Genomic DNA, 20266 nt, shown 5'->3' on the forward strand with positions numbered 1-20266 from the left:
ATGACAATATTATATTCTATTATATTGTTGTGTACTTTTCTTAGCATCATCAGAACGAGAATATAGGATTTATTGGTCGACGTTATCATGAAACAAAAGGTGTTCAGAATAGATTATGATAAATATGAATAAATGTAGTCTTTCTTTGGCATGGTGATGTGACACCACCTGTTGAGGGTCTGGTGGAGTGGAGGGTTTTTTTAGGCGGGGAAAATTGTTGGAACACACAATTTATATGTACACAAGCACACACACGCATGTCTGTCTATACACATGTACACCAGCGCACGCACACGCATATGTCCGTCTATACACATGCACACCAGCGCACGCACGCACACGCATGTCTAGTGTCTATACACAATACACACAAGAGCACGCACACGCACATGTCTGTCTATACACATGCACACCAGCGCACACACGCACACGCACATGCCTGTCTATACACAATACACATGCGCACGCACACACACACACACACTTTAGGACCAGGAATGAAGACAGAGAAGGTTTTTGTGGAGCTCAGTTATTTTAGGCACTAAGAGTTCCACCATTTACACTTAAACTGTATGACCGCCTTATGGAGCTTATGGATCGGGCCCGTTTTCGAGTCCCAGGAGCGCGAGCGAGAGCTCGCGGCCGGCCGAGTATAAATTAAGGCACAAACTATGTTGATCTTCATCCATTCTGCACTGGACTCCCTCCTCCTCCTCCTCCTCGTCCTCCTCTTCCTCCTCGTCTTCATCAAATCGCTCCTCCACCCCCCCCACCACCCCCCTCCCCCCCCCCCACACCACCCCCCCTCTCCTTTATGACTGGCTCCAGACTGGAAAGGAAGAGAAACAACAATTAGTCGAAGGCATATAACGTATTATATTCCTCTGTCTGATGTAAACGCCTAATGTTTTTATTTCCGTTATTATCGAAATTTAAGAAACAGCATCGTTGAAAACCGGGTTTTGTTTCCCTCATCTCTGACTATGATAATTATTCTAAACATTAATATGGTGGTCATAATAACCTTCTAAACATTAATATGGTGGTCATAATAATATGGTGGTCATAATAACCTTCTAAACATTAATATGGTGGTCATAATAACCTTCGGCTTCAGCCCAAACCTTTTCAGTCAATTGTAATTTGTAACATTAATTGAACAGAGTGTAAAATTAATAAAGTGTAAAAGTATGTGTTGTTTTCCTCATTACTGTGGGAGAGACAGTGCAATCATCCACTCCACTAAGCAACTCAAAGCCAGGGTTGAATACCAACCACTTGACATTTTGGCACATTCTTTGGAGGCGCTACCCACACGTTTAGCCGTGTTGCTCATTCTTTGGAGGCGCTACCCACACGTTTAGCCGTGTTGCTCATTCCACAAACACCCGATCGGTACACTCTGTACCTCATTGTAAAGGTGACTAATCAACGATTAAAATGATATCAAATACAATATCAATTGGTTTTATTAAAGTGGAGAAATAATGAACCAAAGTTAAGTTTCAGAACTTTTGTTGCCGAGTTTAGTTTAACCCATTTTGGGCGGGAACCCCTTTTGGTGTTAGCATAATGTTATGCTTTAGCTATTGAAAAATAGCAGACCTACAAGCTCGTAGCGCTTGGCGCGCTACGAGCTTGTAGGTCTGCTATTTTTGAAAAATCGAAGAAACATGGCTTTTTCAGAAAACTGTCAGGATGTAGAAGACATTTTTAGAATTTGATTTCAGGTCAAAATGCCGTTAATGACAGGGTTCCCACACATTTCTGAACAAATATATCACCTCGTTTCAATCAAAATCGTCAACATATTTCCAGGAATTTTCACGCGCGTGGAAACTCGAGGAGAGCGAATCTTTGGCGGAGAGGAAGCGGGGGGCAATGGTGCCAGATTTTGCACGAGAAATAAGCGTCCAGGTCTACGAAAAACAGGCCCAGGAGAAACGACAGAGAAAAAGGAAAGGTTTTAAAACATGTTAAAATCGGCTATTAAAATAGCAGATCTACAAGCTTAGATCTGCTATTTTTGAAAAATCAAAGAACCACTGACATAGATACAGCTTTTTCAGAAAACTGTCAGGATGTAGAAGACATTTTTAGAATCTGATCTCAGGTCAAAATGGGCTAAATCATGACAATTTTCTGAAAAACCCTATGTTTCTAAACCAGTGGTTCTCAAACTATTTCATGTCAAGGACCCCAAAAATTATATGTAATCGGCCGCCGACCCCCATCTGAAAACATGTAGTTCCAGGGACCCCTCCAAGAAGCAAGGATTTGAGTTAAAAACGTTCGCTCTGAAAGAATATACATTCAACGATTTGCTCCACGATATTCTCACGATATTTCAAAAATAGCAGACCTACAAGCTCGTAGCGCGGCACTCGGTGCCGCGCTACGAGCTTGTAGATCTGCTATTCAACAGCTAAAGTATAGCATGATACTGAAAACACCAAAAGGGGTTCCCGCCCAGAATGGGCTAAACAGCGTTCTATTTAATGATAAACACATAATGGTGGCTTACGGCACATGATATGGATATAACGTTGACAATAGGGAACAATAGGGATGTCCCCGATCACGATTTTTGGCTCCCGATGTGATTCCGATCGTTTGAAAATGACGTGATCGATTGGCCCCGATTTCAGATCAGGACAACCCCCTAGTCCTGATTGGTTACTTACTAATGATGATGATCAGGATGATGACGATCACAGCTATCAGGATGGCCCACATCTACAGAGGACACACACAGAAACACAATGAAGTTACCAAATGAGTTCCAGACCCACAGGAAGGCACCCAGGGTGCCGGCCCGATTCCAGCGAGCCGCCCCGCGTCCGAAATGGTTGAGAAATGAGGGAGTTACCGTGTGGGGGTCCCTCTACTGTAGCCTACCCTCTATGTACTGTGACTGTACTGACCCACAGGAACGCACCCGCCACCCATCCAGAGCAAAAATATGTACGCACAAGTAGGCCTACACAAGATGTAATGAAGAAATGCTAGGAATCTAGGTTGGTTTACTTTATATATACATGTGGGCCTATAGTATTGCCTGTCTGACCTACAAATGCTTTCATGATGTCGCGCTGCGCGCATGATCAATAATAAAGTTTGAGTGCATGCACTGCACACACATTTAACTGTAAATGTCTGTATATAAAATATAGCTAACTCAGCGAATCTCTTAGTTCCATCAATATTGTTCCTCGTAAATAGTTGGTTTCATGTCACGCATGATCAATAATAAAGTTTGAGTGCATGCACTGCACACACATTTAGGTAAGAACGTCATGACACTGCTACCCCAGTGTGTGTGTGTGTGTGTGTGTGTGTGTGTGTGTGTGTGTGTGTGTGCCTTCAAACATTCCGCCTCGCGAAAAAGGGAGGAGGAAATGTTGCATAGCGATTTTGCGTATTCCTTCTAAATGTCTGTATATAAAATATAGCTAACTCAGCGAATCTCTTAGTTCCATCAATATTGTTCCTCGTAAATAGTTGGTTTGTGTCTAAGTATTGAGATTATAGAGTTCGCTTTGGCGATTTTGACTGCACATTCCCATCCATGTCCCATGATCGCGGAAGTTTGACTCAGAATGAACTGACTGAGAGAAAGGCAGCCAAAGCAGCCAATCAGCAATCAGAAGTACTCGGCAGTATGGTTGCCAGTGTTGCCAACTGTCGTGCCAGAAATAAGCTAACCAGCCTCCAAAAACCAAACCAGGCAAGCAACTGTGAATGAATCCACGTTAGGCTGGAAATATGCAGACTTGGCAACACTCAGCAGCAGAATGATCTACCGTCGACTACCAGTGTTGCAAGTTGATCTACCGTCGACTACCAGTGTTGCAAGTTGATCTACCGGGGACTACCAGTGTTGCAAGTTGATCTACCGGGGACTACCAGTGTTGCAAGTTGATCTACCGGGGACTACCAGTGTTGCAAGTTGATCTACCGTCGACTACCAGTGTTGCAAGTTGATCTACCGTCGACTACCAGTGTTGCAAGTTGATCTACCGTCGACTACCAGTGTTGCAAGTTGATCTACCGGGGACTACCAGTGTTGCAAGTTGATCTACCGGGGAGTCGGGGACTACCAGTGTTGCAAGTTGATCTACCGGGGAGTCGGGGACTACCAGTGTTGCAAGTTGATCTACCGGGGAGTCGGGGACTACCAGTGTTGCAAGTTGATCTACCGGGGAGTCGGGGACTACCAGTGTTGCAAGTTGATCTACCGGGGACTACCAGTGTTGCAAGTTGATCTACCGTCGACTACCAGTGTTGCAAGTTGATCTACCGTCGACTACCAGTGTTGCAAGTTGATCTACCGTCGACTACCAGTGTTGCAAGTTGATCTACCGTCGACTACCAGTGTTGCAAGTTGATCTACCGGGGACTACCAGTGTTGCAAGTTGATCTACCGGGGACTACCAGTGTTGCAAGTTGATCTACCGTCGACTACCAGTGTTGCAAGTTGATCTACCGTCGACTACCAGTGTTGCAAGTTGATCTACCGTCGACTACCAGTGTTGCAAGTTGATCTACCGTCGACTACCAGTGTTGCAAGTTGATCTACCGTCGACTACCAGTGTTGCAAGTTGATCTACCGGGGACTACCAGTGTTGCAAGTTGATCTACCAGGGACTACCAGTGTTGCAAGTTGATCTACCGGGGACTACCAGTGTTGCAAGTTGATCTACCAGGGACTACCAGTGTTGCAAGTTGATCTACCGGGGACTACCAGTGTTGCAAGTTGATCTACCGTCGACTACCAGTGTTGCAAGTTGATCTACCGGGGACTACCAGTGTTGCAAGTTGATCTACCGTCGACTACCAGTGTTGCAAGTTGATCTACCGGGGACTACCAGTGTTGCAAGTTGATCTACCGTCGACTACCAGTGTTGCAAGTTGATCTACCGTCGACTACCAGTGTTGCAAGTTGATCTACCGTCGACTACCAGTGTTGCAAGTTGATCTACCGGGGACTACCAGTGTTGCAAGTTGATCTACCGGGGAGTCGGGGACTACCAGTGTTGCAAGTTGATCTACCGGGGAGTCGGGGACTACCAGTGTTGCAAGTTGATCTACCGGGGAGTCGGGGACTACCAGTGTTGCAAGTTGATCTACCGGGGAGTCGGGGACTACCAGTGTTGCAAGTTGATCTACCGTCGACTACCAGTGTTGCAAGTTGATCTACCGTCGACTACCAGTGTTGCAAGTTGATCTACCGTCGACTACCAGTGTTGCAAGTTGATCTACCGGGGACTACCAGTGTTGCAAGTTGATCTACCAGGGACTACCAGTGTTGCAAGTTGATCTACTGTCGACTACCAGTGTTGCAAGTTGATCTACCGTCGACTACCAGTGTTGCAAGTTGATCTACCGGGGACTACCAGTGTTGCAAGTTGATCTACCAGGGACTACCAGTGTTGCAAGTTGATCTACTGTCGACTACCAGTGTTGCAAGTTGATCTACCGTCGACTACCAGTGTTGCAAGTTGATCTACCGGGGACTACCAGTGTTGCAAGTTGATCTACCGTCGACTACCAGTGTTGCAAGTTGATCTACCGTCGACTACCAGTGTTGCAAGTTGATCTACCGGGGACTACCAGTGTTGCAAGTTGATCTACCAGGGACTACCAGTGTTGCAAGTTGATCTACCGGGGACTACCAGTGTTGCAAGTTGATCTACCGTCGACTACCAGTGTTGCAAGTTGATCTACCGTCGACTACCAGTGTTGCAAGTTGATCTACCGTCGACTACCAGTGTTGCAAGTTGATCTACCGGGGACTACCAGTGTTGCAAGTTGATCTACCAGGGACTACCAGTGTTGCAAGTTGATCTACTGTCGACTACCAGTGTTGCAAGTTGATCTACCGTCGACTACCAGTGTTGCAAGTTGATCTACCGGGGACTACCAGTGTTGCAAGTTGATCTACCGTCGACTACCAGTGTTGCAAGTTGATCTACCGTCGACTACCAGTGTTGCAAGTTGATCTACCGTCGACTACCAGTGTTGCAAGTTGATCTACCGGGGACTACCAGTGTTGCAAGTTGATCTACCGTCGACTACCAGTGTTGCAAGTTGATCTACCGGGGACTACCAGTGTTGCAAGTTGATCTACCGTCGACTACCAGTGTTGCAAGTTGATCTACCGTCGACTACCAGTGTTGCAAGTTGATCTACCGGGGACTACCAGTGTTGCAAGTTGATCTACCGTCGACTACCAGTGTTGCAAGTTGATCTACCGTCGACTACCAGTGTTGCAAGTTGATCTACCGTCGACTACCAGTGTTGCAAGTTGATCTACCGGGGACTACCAGTGTTGCAAGTTGATCTACCGTCGACTACCAGTGTTGCAAGTTGATCTACCGTCGACTACCAGTGTTGCAAGTTGATCTACCGTCGACTACCAGTGTTGCAAGTTTCCCATGCGAATACTGACCAGCACTTCTCCGAAGATGCTGGTAAAAATCTAGAGTTGCAAATTGCGGCTGGTGGTAGCTGTAGAAAGCCCTAGAGAGCATGCCATGCACATCTCTCTCTCTGTGTGTGTGTGTGTGTGTGTGCGTGCGTGCGTGCGTGCGTGTCTCTGTGTGTGTGTGTGTGCGTGCGTGCGCTCACCTTGCAGTTCTTCCACCAGTACTTCCTCTTCAGCTTGGCAGCGCTGGTCTCAAACTGAGAGGCTCCGGCCTGGAGGGCGTCGGCTCTGTCGTCTAACTCTGACAGCTTCTGGTCTCTCTCTAGGACCTTGTCCACGTTGACACGCATGATGTCCACCACCTACACACACACAGGGGCACGCATGCACACAGGGGCAGGGGCACGCACACACACGCACGCACGCACGCACACACACACACACACACACACACACACACACACACACACACAGGGGCACGCATGCACACAGGGGCACGCACACACACACACACACACGCACACACACACACACACGCACACACACACACACACGCACACAGGTTTGTAGTACAATACAATAGGACATCAACATTTGAGTACGACAATTTAAGCCTAAAGCCGAAGATTGCTGATCTACAATCAGCTAGCGTGCCACTCGGTGCAGCGCTATGAGCTTGTAGATCTGCTATTTTTCAATAGCTAAAGCATAACATAATGCTAACACCAAAAGGGGTTCCCGCCCAGAATGGGTTAAATTACTGGATATATCCCAAGATGAGAGAGAAAGAAAGACAGAAATAAAGAAAGACAGAAATAAAGAAAGACAAGATGAGACCGGAGGAAACTTAACCCCTGTGTTCTACTGATCCACAAACCCTGCTCTCTCACTCTCTACAGCTTGTAGATCTACAAGATCTACGCTGGGGCCAAGAGACAGGTTTACAGCTTGTAGATCTACAAGATCTACGCTGGGGCCAAGACACAGGTTTACAGCTTGTAGATCTACAAGATCTACATTCTACACTGTGGCACCAAGAGACAGCTATTGAAAAATAGCAGACCTACAAGCTTGACGCCCTGTCAGGCCAGAGCCTCTATGTGGCATGATGCGCCTGGACCCCCCCCCACGGTCAGAAGGTTTCTTACCTCGTCCACCTGGGCCTGGGTCTGCTGCAGACGCTTGTTACCTCCTGGGGCCATGTTGGATCCTTCTGGGAGTGGAGCGGACCTGGAGGGGAGAGGAGAGACATGTTAGAGCCTTCTGGAGGGGTGGAGAGGACCTGGAGGGGTGAGGAGAGACATGTTGGATCCTTCTGGGAGTGGAGTGGAGCGGACCTGGAGGGGAGAGGAGAGACATGTTGGATCCTTCTGGAGGGGTGGAGAGGACCTGGAGGGGTGAGGAGAGACATGTTAGAGCCTTCTGGGAGTGGAGCGGACCTGGAGGGGAGAGGAGAGACATGTTAGAGCCTTCTGGAGGGGTGGAGCGGACCTGGAGGGGTGAGGAGAGACATGTTGGATCCTTCTGGAGGGGTGGAGAGGACCTGGAGGGGAGAGGAGAGACATGTTGGAGCCTTCTGGAGGGGTGGAGCAGACCTGGAGGGGAGAGGAGAGACATGTTGGATCCTTCTGGAGGGGTGGAGCGGACCTGGAGGGGTGAGGAGAGACATGTTGGATCCTTCTGGAGGGGTGGAGAGGACCTGGAGGGGAGAGGAGAGACATGTTGGATCCTTCTGGAGGGGTGGAGCAGACCTGGAGGGGAGAGGAGAGACATGTTGGATCCTTCTGGAGGGGTGGAGAGGACCTGGAGGGGTGAGGAGAGACATGTTGGATCCTTCTGGAGGGGTGGAGAGGACCTGGAGGGGTGAGGAGAGACATGTTGGATCCTTCTGGAGGGGTGGAGAGGACCTGGAGGGGTGAGGAGAGACATGTTAGAGCCTTCTGGGAGTGGAGCGGACCTGGAGGGGAGAGGAGAGACATGTTGGATCCTTCTGGAGGGGTGGAGAGGACCTGGAGGGGTGAGGAGAGACATGTTAGAGCCTTCTGGGAGTGGAGCGGACCTGGAGGGGAGAGGAGAGACATGTTAGAGCCTTCTGGAGGGGTGGAGAGGACCTGGAGGGGAGAGGAGAGACATGTTGGAACCTGAGTGCCGTGCTATGAGCTTGTAGATCTGCTATTTTTCAATAGATGAAGTATAACATAATGCTATAAACACCAAAAAAGGGGTTCCCGTCCAGAACAGGTAAATGATCAAAAAGTGACATAACATCAGTACACAGTATTAGTTCAAGTATCTCACATTGTTTGTATAAAGTCAACACCACCAACTTTGAAAAAAAAAAGTTCAAGTCAGCAGAGATATGTTAAATCAGTGGTTCTCAAAACTTTCCATCAAGGACCCCCAAATTGACATTTATTAGCCCGCGGACCCCCATTTGAAAAGAGATGGATTTTTACGGCTCTAGCAGTGATTCTAAACCATTTTAATTCCAAGGACCCCCAGTTTGACATGCATTAGGCTACGGACCCCCCATTTAATGGCATTTCTATCTCTGGGACCCCCAATTTATATTGTAAAATCAATGAGAGTTAAATTTGACCCTAGCGGGTCCATTTGGTTACATTTGTACACTCTCTGAGTAACAGTCCAATAAGGATCCATTTTGGTTCTCTGGGGACTCCCTGGAAGTCCCTCAAGGACCCCTGGGGGTCCCCGGACCCCACTTTGAGAACCACTGTACTAAATGTTTGATTCTTAATAATCCATCTCTTTTCAAATGGGGGTCCGCGAGCTACAACCACACTACAACTCTGAAACAGCACTTTCTCTGTAGCGTCACTGACACCTGCTGGTCACAAGGTGTCTCTGCACCCGTCTCCTTCAGGTGGGGAGGATTTGGATGACACCAGTGTGTGACTGTGTGTGTGTGTGTGTGTTCATGCTGTGTGAAAAAGAGTGAATACTTCTTTGTAGTTCAGTGTGTACTTAGAGCTGTGTTGACTCAGTCAGAACACACACACACACACACACACACACACACACACACACACACACACACACACACACACACACACACACACACACACACACACACACACACACACACACACACACAGAGAGAGGGGCAGAAAACTGTAGTCAAACTAAGATTCCTCCTTGTAAAGAACCACTAGTGAATAAATAATAATTTAATTGAAATGCAGTCCCATAGAAAGGTCACTGTTTTCACTTCCTAATCCTTAAACTTCTTTGACTTTTTTTTTTTTTTACTAATAGTTCAACTAGCCAATCTATATCTCCACATTGTGAGCTTATAGATCGGCTATTTGAACTATTCAAAAATGTTTTTCAAAATAGTAAAAAATGGGGATAAGTGGTTTTTAGCATGGACGATAACAGGGCCAATAGTGTTTTGTATTTGTTGACGACATGAATTATTGTGTTATTTTTTTAACAGGTTGCCAAACCTGTCAAACACCACACAGACACTGCAGGCAAAGTATTAGTGAGGCTAGTATTATTAGAGAGTCTCACTAACGCCCTGACAGGAACACCTCTGCTACACACAGGGTAAAAGTTCGGCTGCTGTTCGAGCGGTCCAACTTGTGCTAATCACCGAAACGAAGACTGTTTAGTGTTGGTGGAAGTCTATTCTCCAGGCTGGGCAGAGTCTCAGCTCCACAGCTTCTCTCTAAAAGGATCTATTCTCCAGGCTGGGCAGAGTCTCAGCTCCACAGCTTCTCTCTAAAAGGATCTATTCTCTAGGCTGGGCAGAGTCTCAGCTCCACAGCTTCTCTCTAAAAGGATCTATTCTCCAGGCTGGGCAGCGTCTCAGCTCCACAGCTTCTCTCTAAAATGATCTATTCTCTAGGCTGGGCAGAGTCTCAGCTCCACAGCTTCTCTCTAAAATGATCTATTCTCTAGGCTGGGCAGAGTCTCAGCTCCACAGCTTCTCTCTAAGATGATCTATTCTCCAGGCTGGGCAGAGTCTCAGCTCCACAGCTTCTCTCTAAGATGATCTATTCTCCAGGCTGGGCAGAGTCTCAGCTCCACAGCTTCTCTCTAAGATGATCTATTCTCCAGGCTGGGCAGAGTCTCAGCTCCACAGCTTCTCTCTAAAAGGATCTATTCTCCAGGCTGGGCAGAGTCTCAGCTCCACAGCTTCTCTCTAAAAGGATCTATTCTCCAGGCTGGGCAGCGTCTCAGCTCCACAGCTTCTCTCTAAGATGATCTATTCTCCAGGCTGGGCAGAGTCTCAGCTCCACAGCTTCTCTCTAAAAGGATCTATTCTCCAGGCTGGGCAGAGTCTCAGCTCCACAGCTTCTCTAAAATGCACTGTTTTTGTCATGAAATAAAATGCATCCAAGTGGCTCGGCGCAGCAGGGACAACCTGGAAACGCCGTAGAAGAAGAAGTGACTCTGTCCGGTACATTACTTTATGAAGTAATGTACCTAAATCTTCGATTTTTAAAAAATAGCAGACCTACAAGTTCATAGCGTGGCACTCGTTATGAGCTTGTAGATCTGCTATTTTTCAATAGCTAAAGCATAACATAATGCTAACACCAAAAGGGGTTCCCGCCCAGAATGGGGTTAACATGGAACAAAGTGCATTTTAGAGAGAAGACCTGAGATGCTTCCCAAAGTTCCCAGCCTGGAGAGAATAGACTTTTTCAGACCTTTTTATCAGTACCAGTATTAGTGATATAAATAGGTTTTCAATGTAATGAGTCCCAGGGACATTTTATGAGTCCCACTTCAACCACATTAGGAGTCATATTTTGCCATTTTTACAAATTGCAGCATTTAACTCCCATTTCATTTTATATGGTTATAATGTGGTTATATTAATGTAGAAAACAGAATAAGAAATGGTTATTATAACTAAAGCCGGTGCAGTACTTAGTTTAGACAGTTTTTGGTTTAGACTAGTCGTTGGTGTCACAGCATGCTGGAAAATGGAAGATCTACAAGCTCACATTTCACAACAACGCGTCATAGGCCTGCTATTTACACCCAATTTGGGGGTCCTTGACATGAAAAAGTTTGGGAACGACTGGTTTCTACATGGAATGAATGAATGAATGAATGAATTCACCTCCATTACAACTAGCCATCGGCTGCTCATCATACAGTGAATGAATGAATTCACCACCTCCATTACAACTAGCCATCGGCTGCTCATCATACAGTGAATGAATGAATTCACCACCTCCATTACAACTAGCCATCGGCTGCTCAAGGCATACAGTGAATGAATGAATTCACCACCTCCATTACAACTAGCCATCGGCTGCTCAAGGCATACAGTGAATGAATGAATTCACCACCTCCATTACAACTAGCCATCGGCTGCTCAAGGCATAGGCTACAGTGAATGAATGAATTCACCACCTCCATTACAACTAGCCATCGGCTGCTCATCATACAGTGAATGAATGAATTCACCACCTCCATTACAACTAGCCATCGGCTGCTCAAGGCATACAGTGAATGAATGAATTCACCACCTCCATTACAACTAGCCATCGGCTGCTACAGTGTTTAGGGGCTCAATGCTGACCTGCCATCTTTTGAGAGCCTGCATTATAATTCTAATTCAGTAATTCTCAAACTGTTTTCGCTCCATTGAAAAGGACCCCCGAAATTATATGCATTATTTGACCCTAGGCAGGCCCAGAAGAGAAGATTTGTGTAAAGTTCAAGTAAGTAAAAATCAATCAAAATGATTAAAAACAAAACTAAAATAGAATTATGTATAAGCGAAAACGAAATTACCTCAGTGCTAGGATACAGTTTTCTGAACACCCTATGTTTCTATGTCAGTGGTTCTCACAGGGTTAAAACCCTATGTTTCTATGTCAGTGGTTCTCACAGGGTTAAAACCCTATGTTTCTATGGCAGTGGTTCTCACAGGGTTAAAACCCTATGTTTCTATGTCAGTGGTTCTCACAGGGTTAAAACCCTATGTTTCTATGTCAGTGGTTCTCACAGGGTTAAAACCCTATGTTTCTATGTCAGTGGTTCTCACAGGGTTAAAACCCTATGTTTCTATGTCAGTGGTTCTCAAACTATTTCATGTAAAGGACCCTCAAAATTATTTGGCCGCGACCACCATCTGAAAACATGTTGTCCCAGGGACCCCCCAGAAGCAAAGATTTTAGTTAAAAATTGAAACTCTGAAAGAATATATTCAAAGGTTCGAGGCACATTTTCACGATTTTTCAAAAATAGCAGACCTACAAGTTAGATCTGCTATTTTGAATAGCTAAAGTATAACATAATGCTATAAACACCAAAAGGGGTTCCCGCCCAAAATGGGTTAAATTCATTACCTGAGTGCTAGGATCCTGTAGTATTCCGTGTTGGAGCAGCAGTACTTGCGAGGTGGTATTTTAGTTTAATTTCAACCCTAACTCTAGGAATCAGTCACAGCTCTAGTCTCAACAAACAGGTCACAGATTGACCGGAGGTGACGTCGACTAAAACACTGTGTCCTGCCTCCTAGACTTTCTGCTTCATATGGAGGGGGTGGGGGGGCAGGGGGGGGGGGGGGGGGGGGGGGGTCCTATGGCCTTATTGGGTGTGGGGGGTTATTCAGTGATGCCAGATTCTGTGAGAGAAATAAGCATCCAGGTCTAGGAAAAACAAGCCCAAAAGAAGCGACATTGGGATTGTTACAACTGGCTATTTGAAAATAGCCGATCTACAAGCTCACAGCGCGTTGCATTGCGACGTGGTGTGAGCTTGTAGATTGGCTATTTTCAAAGAGATTGTAATAAAAAAATGTGGCACTGAAATAAAATGTGGAATATGACATTCTAACACCAAAAAATCTGGTACAGAGCTCCACGGTACAGCAAAACCTTTCTAGAGGGGGTTTATGGACAAATGCATATTCATTTGGGGGTCCATGACATGAACCACTGGTTTAATATAGAATTACTCAATTTGGAAGCAAGCCTAAACTACACATTTAGAAACAAGCCCCAAAAAAACCCAACTAATATTTACGAGCAAGCTTACAGGAAAAGGAAGCCCAAAGTTACCTATAATAGGAGGACAAACATGGCAACAGCGGTTGCATCAATAAGCATTTCAACAGAATGTGTTCTTTTGTCATTGAAGTTGAGTTGTGTGTGTGTGTGTGTGTGTGTGTGTGTGTGTGTGTGTGTGTGTGTGTGTGTGTGTGTGTGTGTGTGTGTGTGTGTGTGTGTGTGTGTGTGTGTGTGTGTGTGTGTGTGTGTGTGTGTGGAGGATGCTGGTCACAAAGAGCAGACTTCCCTCCATTGTCTCAGTCAGCCTCCTGCTGCTCCGTAGAGACTCTTCCATGTTTATCAATACTCTGACACGTTTAAGGTTCTTAAGGTGTGACCGGGGGGGGGGGGGGGGGGGGGACACTCCAGGGGTCCTGAGGAGGGAGGGGGGTCCTCCAGGCGAGGGCTTCCCCAGCTACATTTAACCCATTTTGACCTGAGATCAGATTCTAAAAATGTCTTCTACATCCTGACAGTTTTCTGAAAAAGCTATGTTTCTATGTCAGTCGATTTTTCAAAAATAGCAGACCTACAAGCTCGTAGCGCGCCACTCGGTGGCGCGCTACGAGCTTGTAGATCTGCTATTTTTCAATAGCTAAAGCATAACATAATGCTAACACCAAAAGGGGTTCCCGCCCAACATGGGTTAAGCCCTATAGAGTGTCGCAGTCCCGCCCCCTCGAGAGACCCGGAAAATTATTCCCTGTTCATTTTCCTCGTAGACTTTTCAAAAAGTATTTATTTAAAGACGTTTATACGCCGCGGACAAAGACAACTCTTGTCGTGACAAATCATGACAATAAACACAATGTTAGACGATTCTACAAATGTCTTCTAAATCCTGATAGTTTTCTGAAAAACCCATGTTTCTACTATATCAGTGGTTCTCAACCTTTTTCATGTCAAGGAGCCCCAAGATTATCTGTATTTGGCCGCCGACCCCCATCTGAAAATATGTTGTTCCAGGAACCCCCCATGAAGCAAAGATTTGAGTTAAAAACGTTGGCAAGAATATATATTCAAAGATTTGCACTACATTTTCACGATTTTTACAAAATAGCAGATCTACAAGTTGTAGATCTGCTATTTTTCAATAGCTAAAGTATAATATAATGCTTAAAACAACAAAAGGGGTTCCCGCCCAGAATGGGATAACCCATTTTGACCCAAGAACTGATCCTACAATGTCTTCATAAATCATGACAGTTTTCAGGGAAAAAAACTATAATTCTACTGTATACTGTCAGTGAGTGGTTCTCTATTTTGAAACTATTTCATGTCAGGGACCCCCAGAATGATATGTATGTGGGCACGGACCCCCTTCTGAACATATGTAGTACCAGGGACCCCCCCCCCCCCCCCCCAGAAGCAAAGATATGAGTTAAAAATGTCCTTTGATAGAATAAATACCGGTATTCAAAGATGTGCGCCTTCATTTTCACGATATTTAAAAAAAAAATAGCAGATCTACGTGCTCACGTGCCACGCTATGAGCTTGTAGATCTGCTATTTTTCCAACAACAAAAAGTATAACAATGCTTTTTAAACACCAAAAGGGGTTCCCGCCCTGAATAGGTTACAGTCCATGTTAATTCCTGTTGCAGCTGAGAACAAAGCCTCTTCCTTGGTGCTCGGGTAGGCCTAACTCTGGTCCATAGCTCTAAATGCAACGCATTAGAGCTATGGACCAGAGCTAGGGTAGGCCTAACTCTGGTCCATAGCTCTAAATGCAACGCATTAGAGCTATGGACCAGAGCTAGGGTTGGCCCAACTCTGCTCTTACAGAGAAAGAGAGCTTAGAGAGAGAAAATTAAAATCATCCATTATTATTTCTAGATCATTCCCTAGTGAGGCTCAGATTAGAAACCCACAGTAAAGCGATTAAGCAAATCTAAAGTGGAATGCCTGCAAAATGTCCTTTAAACCTTCCCTGTTCTCTGATTGGATACAGTCTGTCTTCAACAAGACGTTTATCAAGCAATTCATGTTAAGCCAGAGGGCCTTCAGAGGGTCTGTGAAGCCAGAGGGCCTTCAGAGGGTCTGTGAAGCCAGAGGGCCTTCAGAGGGTCTGTGAAGCCAGAGGGCCTTCAGAGGGTCTGTGAAGCCAGAGGGCCTTCAGAGGGTCTGTGAAGCCAGAGGGCCTTCAGAGGGTCTGTGAAGCCAGAGGGCCTTCAGAGGGTCTGTGAAGCCAGAGGGCCTTCAGAGGGTCTGTGAAGCCAGAGGGCCTTCAGAGGGTCTGTGAAGCCAGAGGGCCTTCAGAGGGTCTGTGAAGCCAGAGGGCCTTCAGAGGGTCTGTGAAGCCAGAGGGTCTTCAGAGGGTCTGTGAAGCCAGAGGGCCTTCAGAGGGTCTGTGAAGCCAGAGGGCCTTCAGAGGGTCTGTGAAGCCAGAGGGCCTTCAGAGGGTCTGTGAAGCTGGGAGTCTGGATCATAGCAGCTACTGTGTCTCACGGCTTTGATCATCATAGCCACGCTGTTTCTCAACGTCGGGGCTGGGGCCCCACTAGGGGTCCATGCAAATGGCTTACGGGTCCATTTGGTTCCATTTTGCCCACTCTCAAAGTTAACGCATTTTTAAGACTTGATGGCCGATTCTACAAATGCCTTCATCCCCATCTGATTAGCATATGGCCCTACAAATTAGCATATGGCCCATCTTGGTGTACATTAGGATTAGATCAGTCGATGGGTGGCTCTTCTCTTCCCAGAGACATTAGAAGTGCCTATAAGTCCTGCTAACTACAGCTCTTCTCTTCCCAGACATTAGAAGTGCCTAGAAGTCCTGCTAACTACAGCTCTTCTCTTCCCAGACATTAGAAGTGCCTAGAAGTCCTGCTAACTACAGCTCTTCTCTTCCCAGACATTAGAAGTGCCTATAAGTCCTGCTAACTACAGCTCTTCTCTTCCCAGACATTAGAAGTGCCTATAAGTCCTGCTAACTACAGCTCTTCTCTTCCCAGAGACATTAGAAGTGCCTATAAGTCCTGCTAACTACAGCTCTTCTCTTCCCAGAGACATTAGAAGTGCCTATAAGTCCTGCTAACTACAGCTCTTCGCTTCCCAGAGACATTAGAAGTGCCTATAAGTCCTGCTAACTACAGCTCTTCTCTTCCCAGAGACATTAGAAGTGCCTATAAGTCCTGCTAACTACAGCTCTTCTCTTCCCAGAGACATTAGAAGTGCCTATAAGTCCTGCTAACTACAGCTCTTCGCTTCCCAGAGACATTAGAAGTGCCTATAAGTCCTGCTAACTACAGCTCTTCTCTTCCCAGAGACATTAGAAGTGCCTATAAGTCCTGCTAACTACAGCTCTTCTCTTCCCAGAGACATTAGAAGTGCCTAGAAGTCCTGCTAACTACAGCTCTTCCCCTCCCAGAGACATTAGAAGTGCCTATAAGTCCTGCTAACTACAGCTCTTCTCTTCCCAGAGACATTAGAAGTGCCTATAAGTCCTGCTAACTACAGCTCTTCTCTTCCCAGAGGCATTAGAAGTGCCTATAAGTCCTGCTAACTACAGCTCTTCTCTTCCCAGACATTAGAAGTGCCTATAAGTCCTGCTAACTACAGCTCTTCTCTTCCCAGAGACATTAGAAGTGCCTATAAGTCCTGCTAACTACAGCTCTTCTCTTCCCAGAGACATTAGAAGTGCCTATAAGTCCTGCTAACTACAGCTCTTCGCTTCCCAGAGACATTAGAAGTGCCTATAAGTCCTGCTAACTACAGCTCTTCTCTTCCCAGAGACATTAGAAGTGCCTATAAGTCCTGCTAACTACAGCTCTTCTCTTCCCAGAGACATTAGAAGTGCCTATAAGTCCTGCTAACTACAGCTCTTCGCTTCCCAGAGACATTAGAAGTGCCTATAAGTCCTGCTAACTACAGCTCTTCTCTTCCCAGAGACATTAGAAGTGCCTATAAGTCCTGCTAACTACAGCTCTTCTCTTCCCAGAGACATTAGAAGTGCCTAGAAGTCCTGCTAACTACAGCTCTTCTCCTCCCAGAGACATTAGAAGTGCCTATAAGTCCTGCTAACTACAGCTCTTCTCTTCCCAGAGACATTAGAAGTGCCTATAAGTCCTGCTAACTACAGCTCTTCTCTTCCCAGAGGCATTAGAAGTGCCTATAAGTCCTGCTAACTACAGCTATGCTGAGTTGATTCAAGTGAAGTCACGGGGAAAATATAATGTCATTATAACATTTCATTCATCAACCATTACTGGTTGTTCCTTGTTGTGTGTGACATGAAATGACCTTATCTTAACCCATTCTGGGCAGGAACCCCTTTTGGTGTTTTAAGCATTATGTTATGCTTTAGCTACGAGCTTGTAGTTCTGCTATTTTTGAAAAATCGTGAAAATGTGTCGCAAATCTTTGAATATATATTGTTACAGAGTTAACGTTTTTAACTCAAATCTTTGCTTCTGGGGGTTCCTGGAACAACATATGTTCAGATGGGGGTCAGCGGCCAAATACAGATATTTTTGGGGGTCCTTGACATGAAATATTGAGAACCACTGATACAGAAACATAGGGTTTTCAGGCCTAAATGGGTTAAGGTCTCTGTGTCTGATGTCATCACTTTCATAAGCATGCCATTCACTCCTGAGTGACCAAATAAATCTACAAGTTTTACCAAATAAATCTACAAGTTTTACCAATTAAATCTACGCCGACATCTTACGCTCGAGAGAGTTAAAAAACAATACCAGTTTGTTAACTAGAGAACGCTTTCTGTTTGTTAACTAGAGAACGCTTTCTTAAAACTTAGGAAATACAAACTCTAAAACGTAGTCACTCAAACGGACTGGAGCTGCATTCTTTTTCAATCTATTCTAGACCAAATCTCTTCACCCCAAAACAGCAGATCTACAAAGCCTACAACGCGCCACGCTGTGACGCGTTGTGAGCTTGTAGATCTGTTCTTCTTGGTGAATGAGAATAGGGATGGTGGGTTTCAAGTGGTTAAACGTCAGGTATAACACATTCTGGGCGGGAATGTTATGCTTTAGCTCTTGAAAAATAGCAGATCTACAAGCTCATAGCGCGCCACCGAGTGGCGCGCTATGAGCTTGTAGGTCTGCTATTTTTGAAAAATCGAAGAACGACTGACATAGAAACATAGCTTTTTCAGAAAACTGTCAGGATGTAGAAGACATTTATAGAATCTGATCTCAGGTCAAAATGGGATAAACTAAAGTTAATTGTCCGTCTGTCCTGGAATGGAAATGGAAATTGTCTCACGTTTTCTTCCTGACATTCAGTATCTGTAGGGTAGATTTACATATGAACTGTAATGTGACAGATTTATGATTTACTGTACTGTGCTGTACTGTACTGTACTGTACTGTACTGTACTGTGCTGTGCTGTGCTGTACTGTACTGTGATATGACAGATTTATGTATATGTACTGTACTGTACTGTACTGTACTGTACTGTACTGTACTGTGCTGTACTGTGCTGTGCTGTGCTGTGCTGTACTGTACTGTGATATGACAGATTTATGTATATGTACTGTACTGTACTGTACTGTACTGTACTGTACTGTACTGTGCTGTACTGTACTGTACTGTGCTGTGATATGACAGATTTATGTATATGTACTGTACTGTACTGTACTGTACTGTACTGTACTGTACTGTACTGTACTGTACTGTACTGTACTGTGCTGTACTGTGCTGTACTGTACTGTGATATGACAGATTTATGTATATGTACTGTACTGTACTGTACTGTACTGTACTGTACTGTACTGTACTGTACTGTACTGTACTGTACTGTACTGTACTGTACTGTGCTGTACTGTACTGTGCTGTACTGTACTGTGATATGACAGATTTATGTATATGTACTGTACTGTACTGTACTGTACTGTACTGTGCTGTACTGTACTGTGATATGACAGATTTATGTATATGTACTGTACTGTACTGTACTGTACTGTACTGTACTGTACTGTGCTGTACTGTACTGTGATATGACAGATTTATGTATATGTACTGTACTGTACTGTACTGTACTGTACTGTGCTGTACTGTACTGTGATATGACAGATTTATGTATATGTACTGTACTGTACTGTACTGTACTGTACTGTACTGTACTGTACTGTACTGTACTGTACTGTACTGTGCTGTACTGTACTGTGATATGACAGATTTATGTATATGTACTGTACTGTACTGTGCTGTGCTGTACTGTGCTGTGCTGTGCTGTACTGTACTGTACTGTACTGTGCTGTGCTGTGCTGTGCTGTGCTGTGCTGTGCTGTGCTGTGCTGTACTGTGATATGACAGGTTCTCAATATTTCATGTCAAGGACCTGCCAAGAATTATCTGTATTTGGTCGCCGACCCCCATCTGAAAATATGTTGTTCCAGAGACAGAAATGCCATTAAATGGGGGGTCCGTAGACTAATGCATGTCAAACTGGGGGTCCTTGAAATTAAACGGGTTGAGAATCACTGCTAGAGCCGTAAAAATCTTCTCTTATGGGGGTCCCTGGCATATATTTTCTAATGGGGGTCCGCGGGGCTAATTAGTGTCAATTTGGGGGTCCTTGACATGAAAACGTTTGGGAGCCACTGATATAAATAACAATATGAGACAACATTTTTAAAAGGAAGGGAAAAAGGTCCCATTTGTGTACAATCAAAATATGTTGGACATTTCTATGTGTCATTATCACAGGATGTACTGAATGTGAAGGTAGCCTACTGGGGGAAGGATTATACTGTGTGTATAGGCTCAATGTCAGTTTGTCACATTCAATAGATCCTGTGATCTTTTGTGGCCAGATGTAATTTCCTGG

The 20266-nt window shown here is 45.2% G+C and overlaps 1 protein-coding gene across 1 annotated transcript in view; it reads right to left on the minus strand.

Moving 5' to 3' along the window:
- Window positions 1-797: 797 nt before the first annotated feature.
- Window positions 798-20266, minus strand: part of vamp3 (vesicle-associated membrane protein 3 (cellubrevin)) — a 20562-nt gene continuing 1093 nt past the window's right edge. The window contains exons 2-5 of the mRNA XM_079491100.1: window positions 7576-7657; window positions 6631-6789; window positions 2685-2736; window positions 798-829 (exon numbers count right to left, since the gene is read on the minus strand). Coding sequence (XP_079347226.1) covers window positions 813-829; window positions 2685-2736; window positions 6631-6789; window positions 7576-7657 — 310 coding nt within the window. The 3' untranslated portion in view covers window positions 798-812. The remainder of the gene's footprint in view (window positions 830-2684; window positions 2737-6630; window positions 6790-7575; window positions 7658-20266) is intronic.

The sequence above is a fragment of the Electrona antarctica genome (assembly GCF_951216825.1).
Source record: "Electrona antarctica genome assembly, chromosome: 21".
Classification (NCBI taxonomy): domain Eukaryota; kingdom Metazoa; phylum Chordata; class Actinopteri; order Myctophiformes; family Myctophidae; genus Electrona; species Electrona antarctica.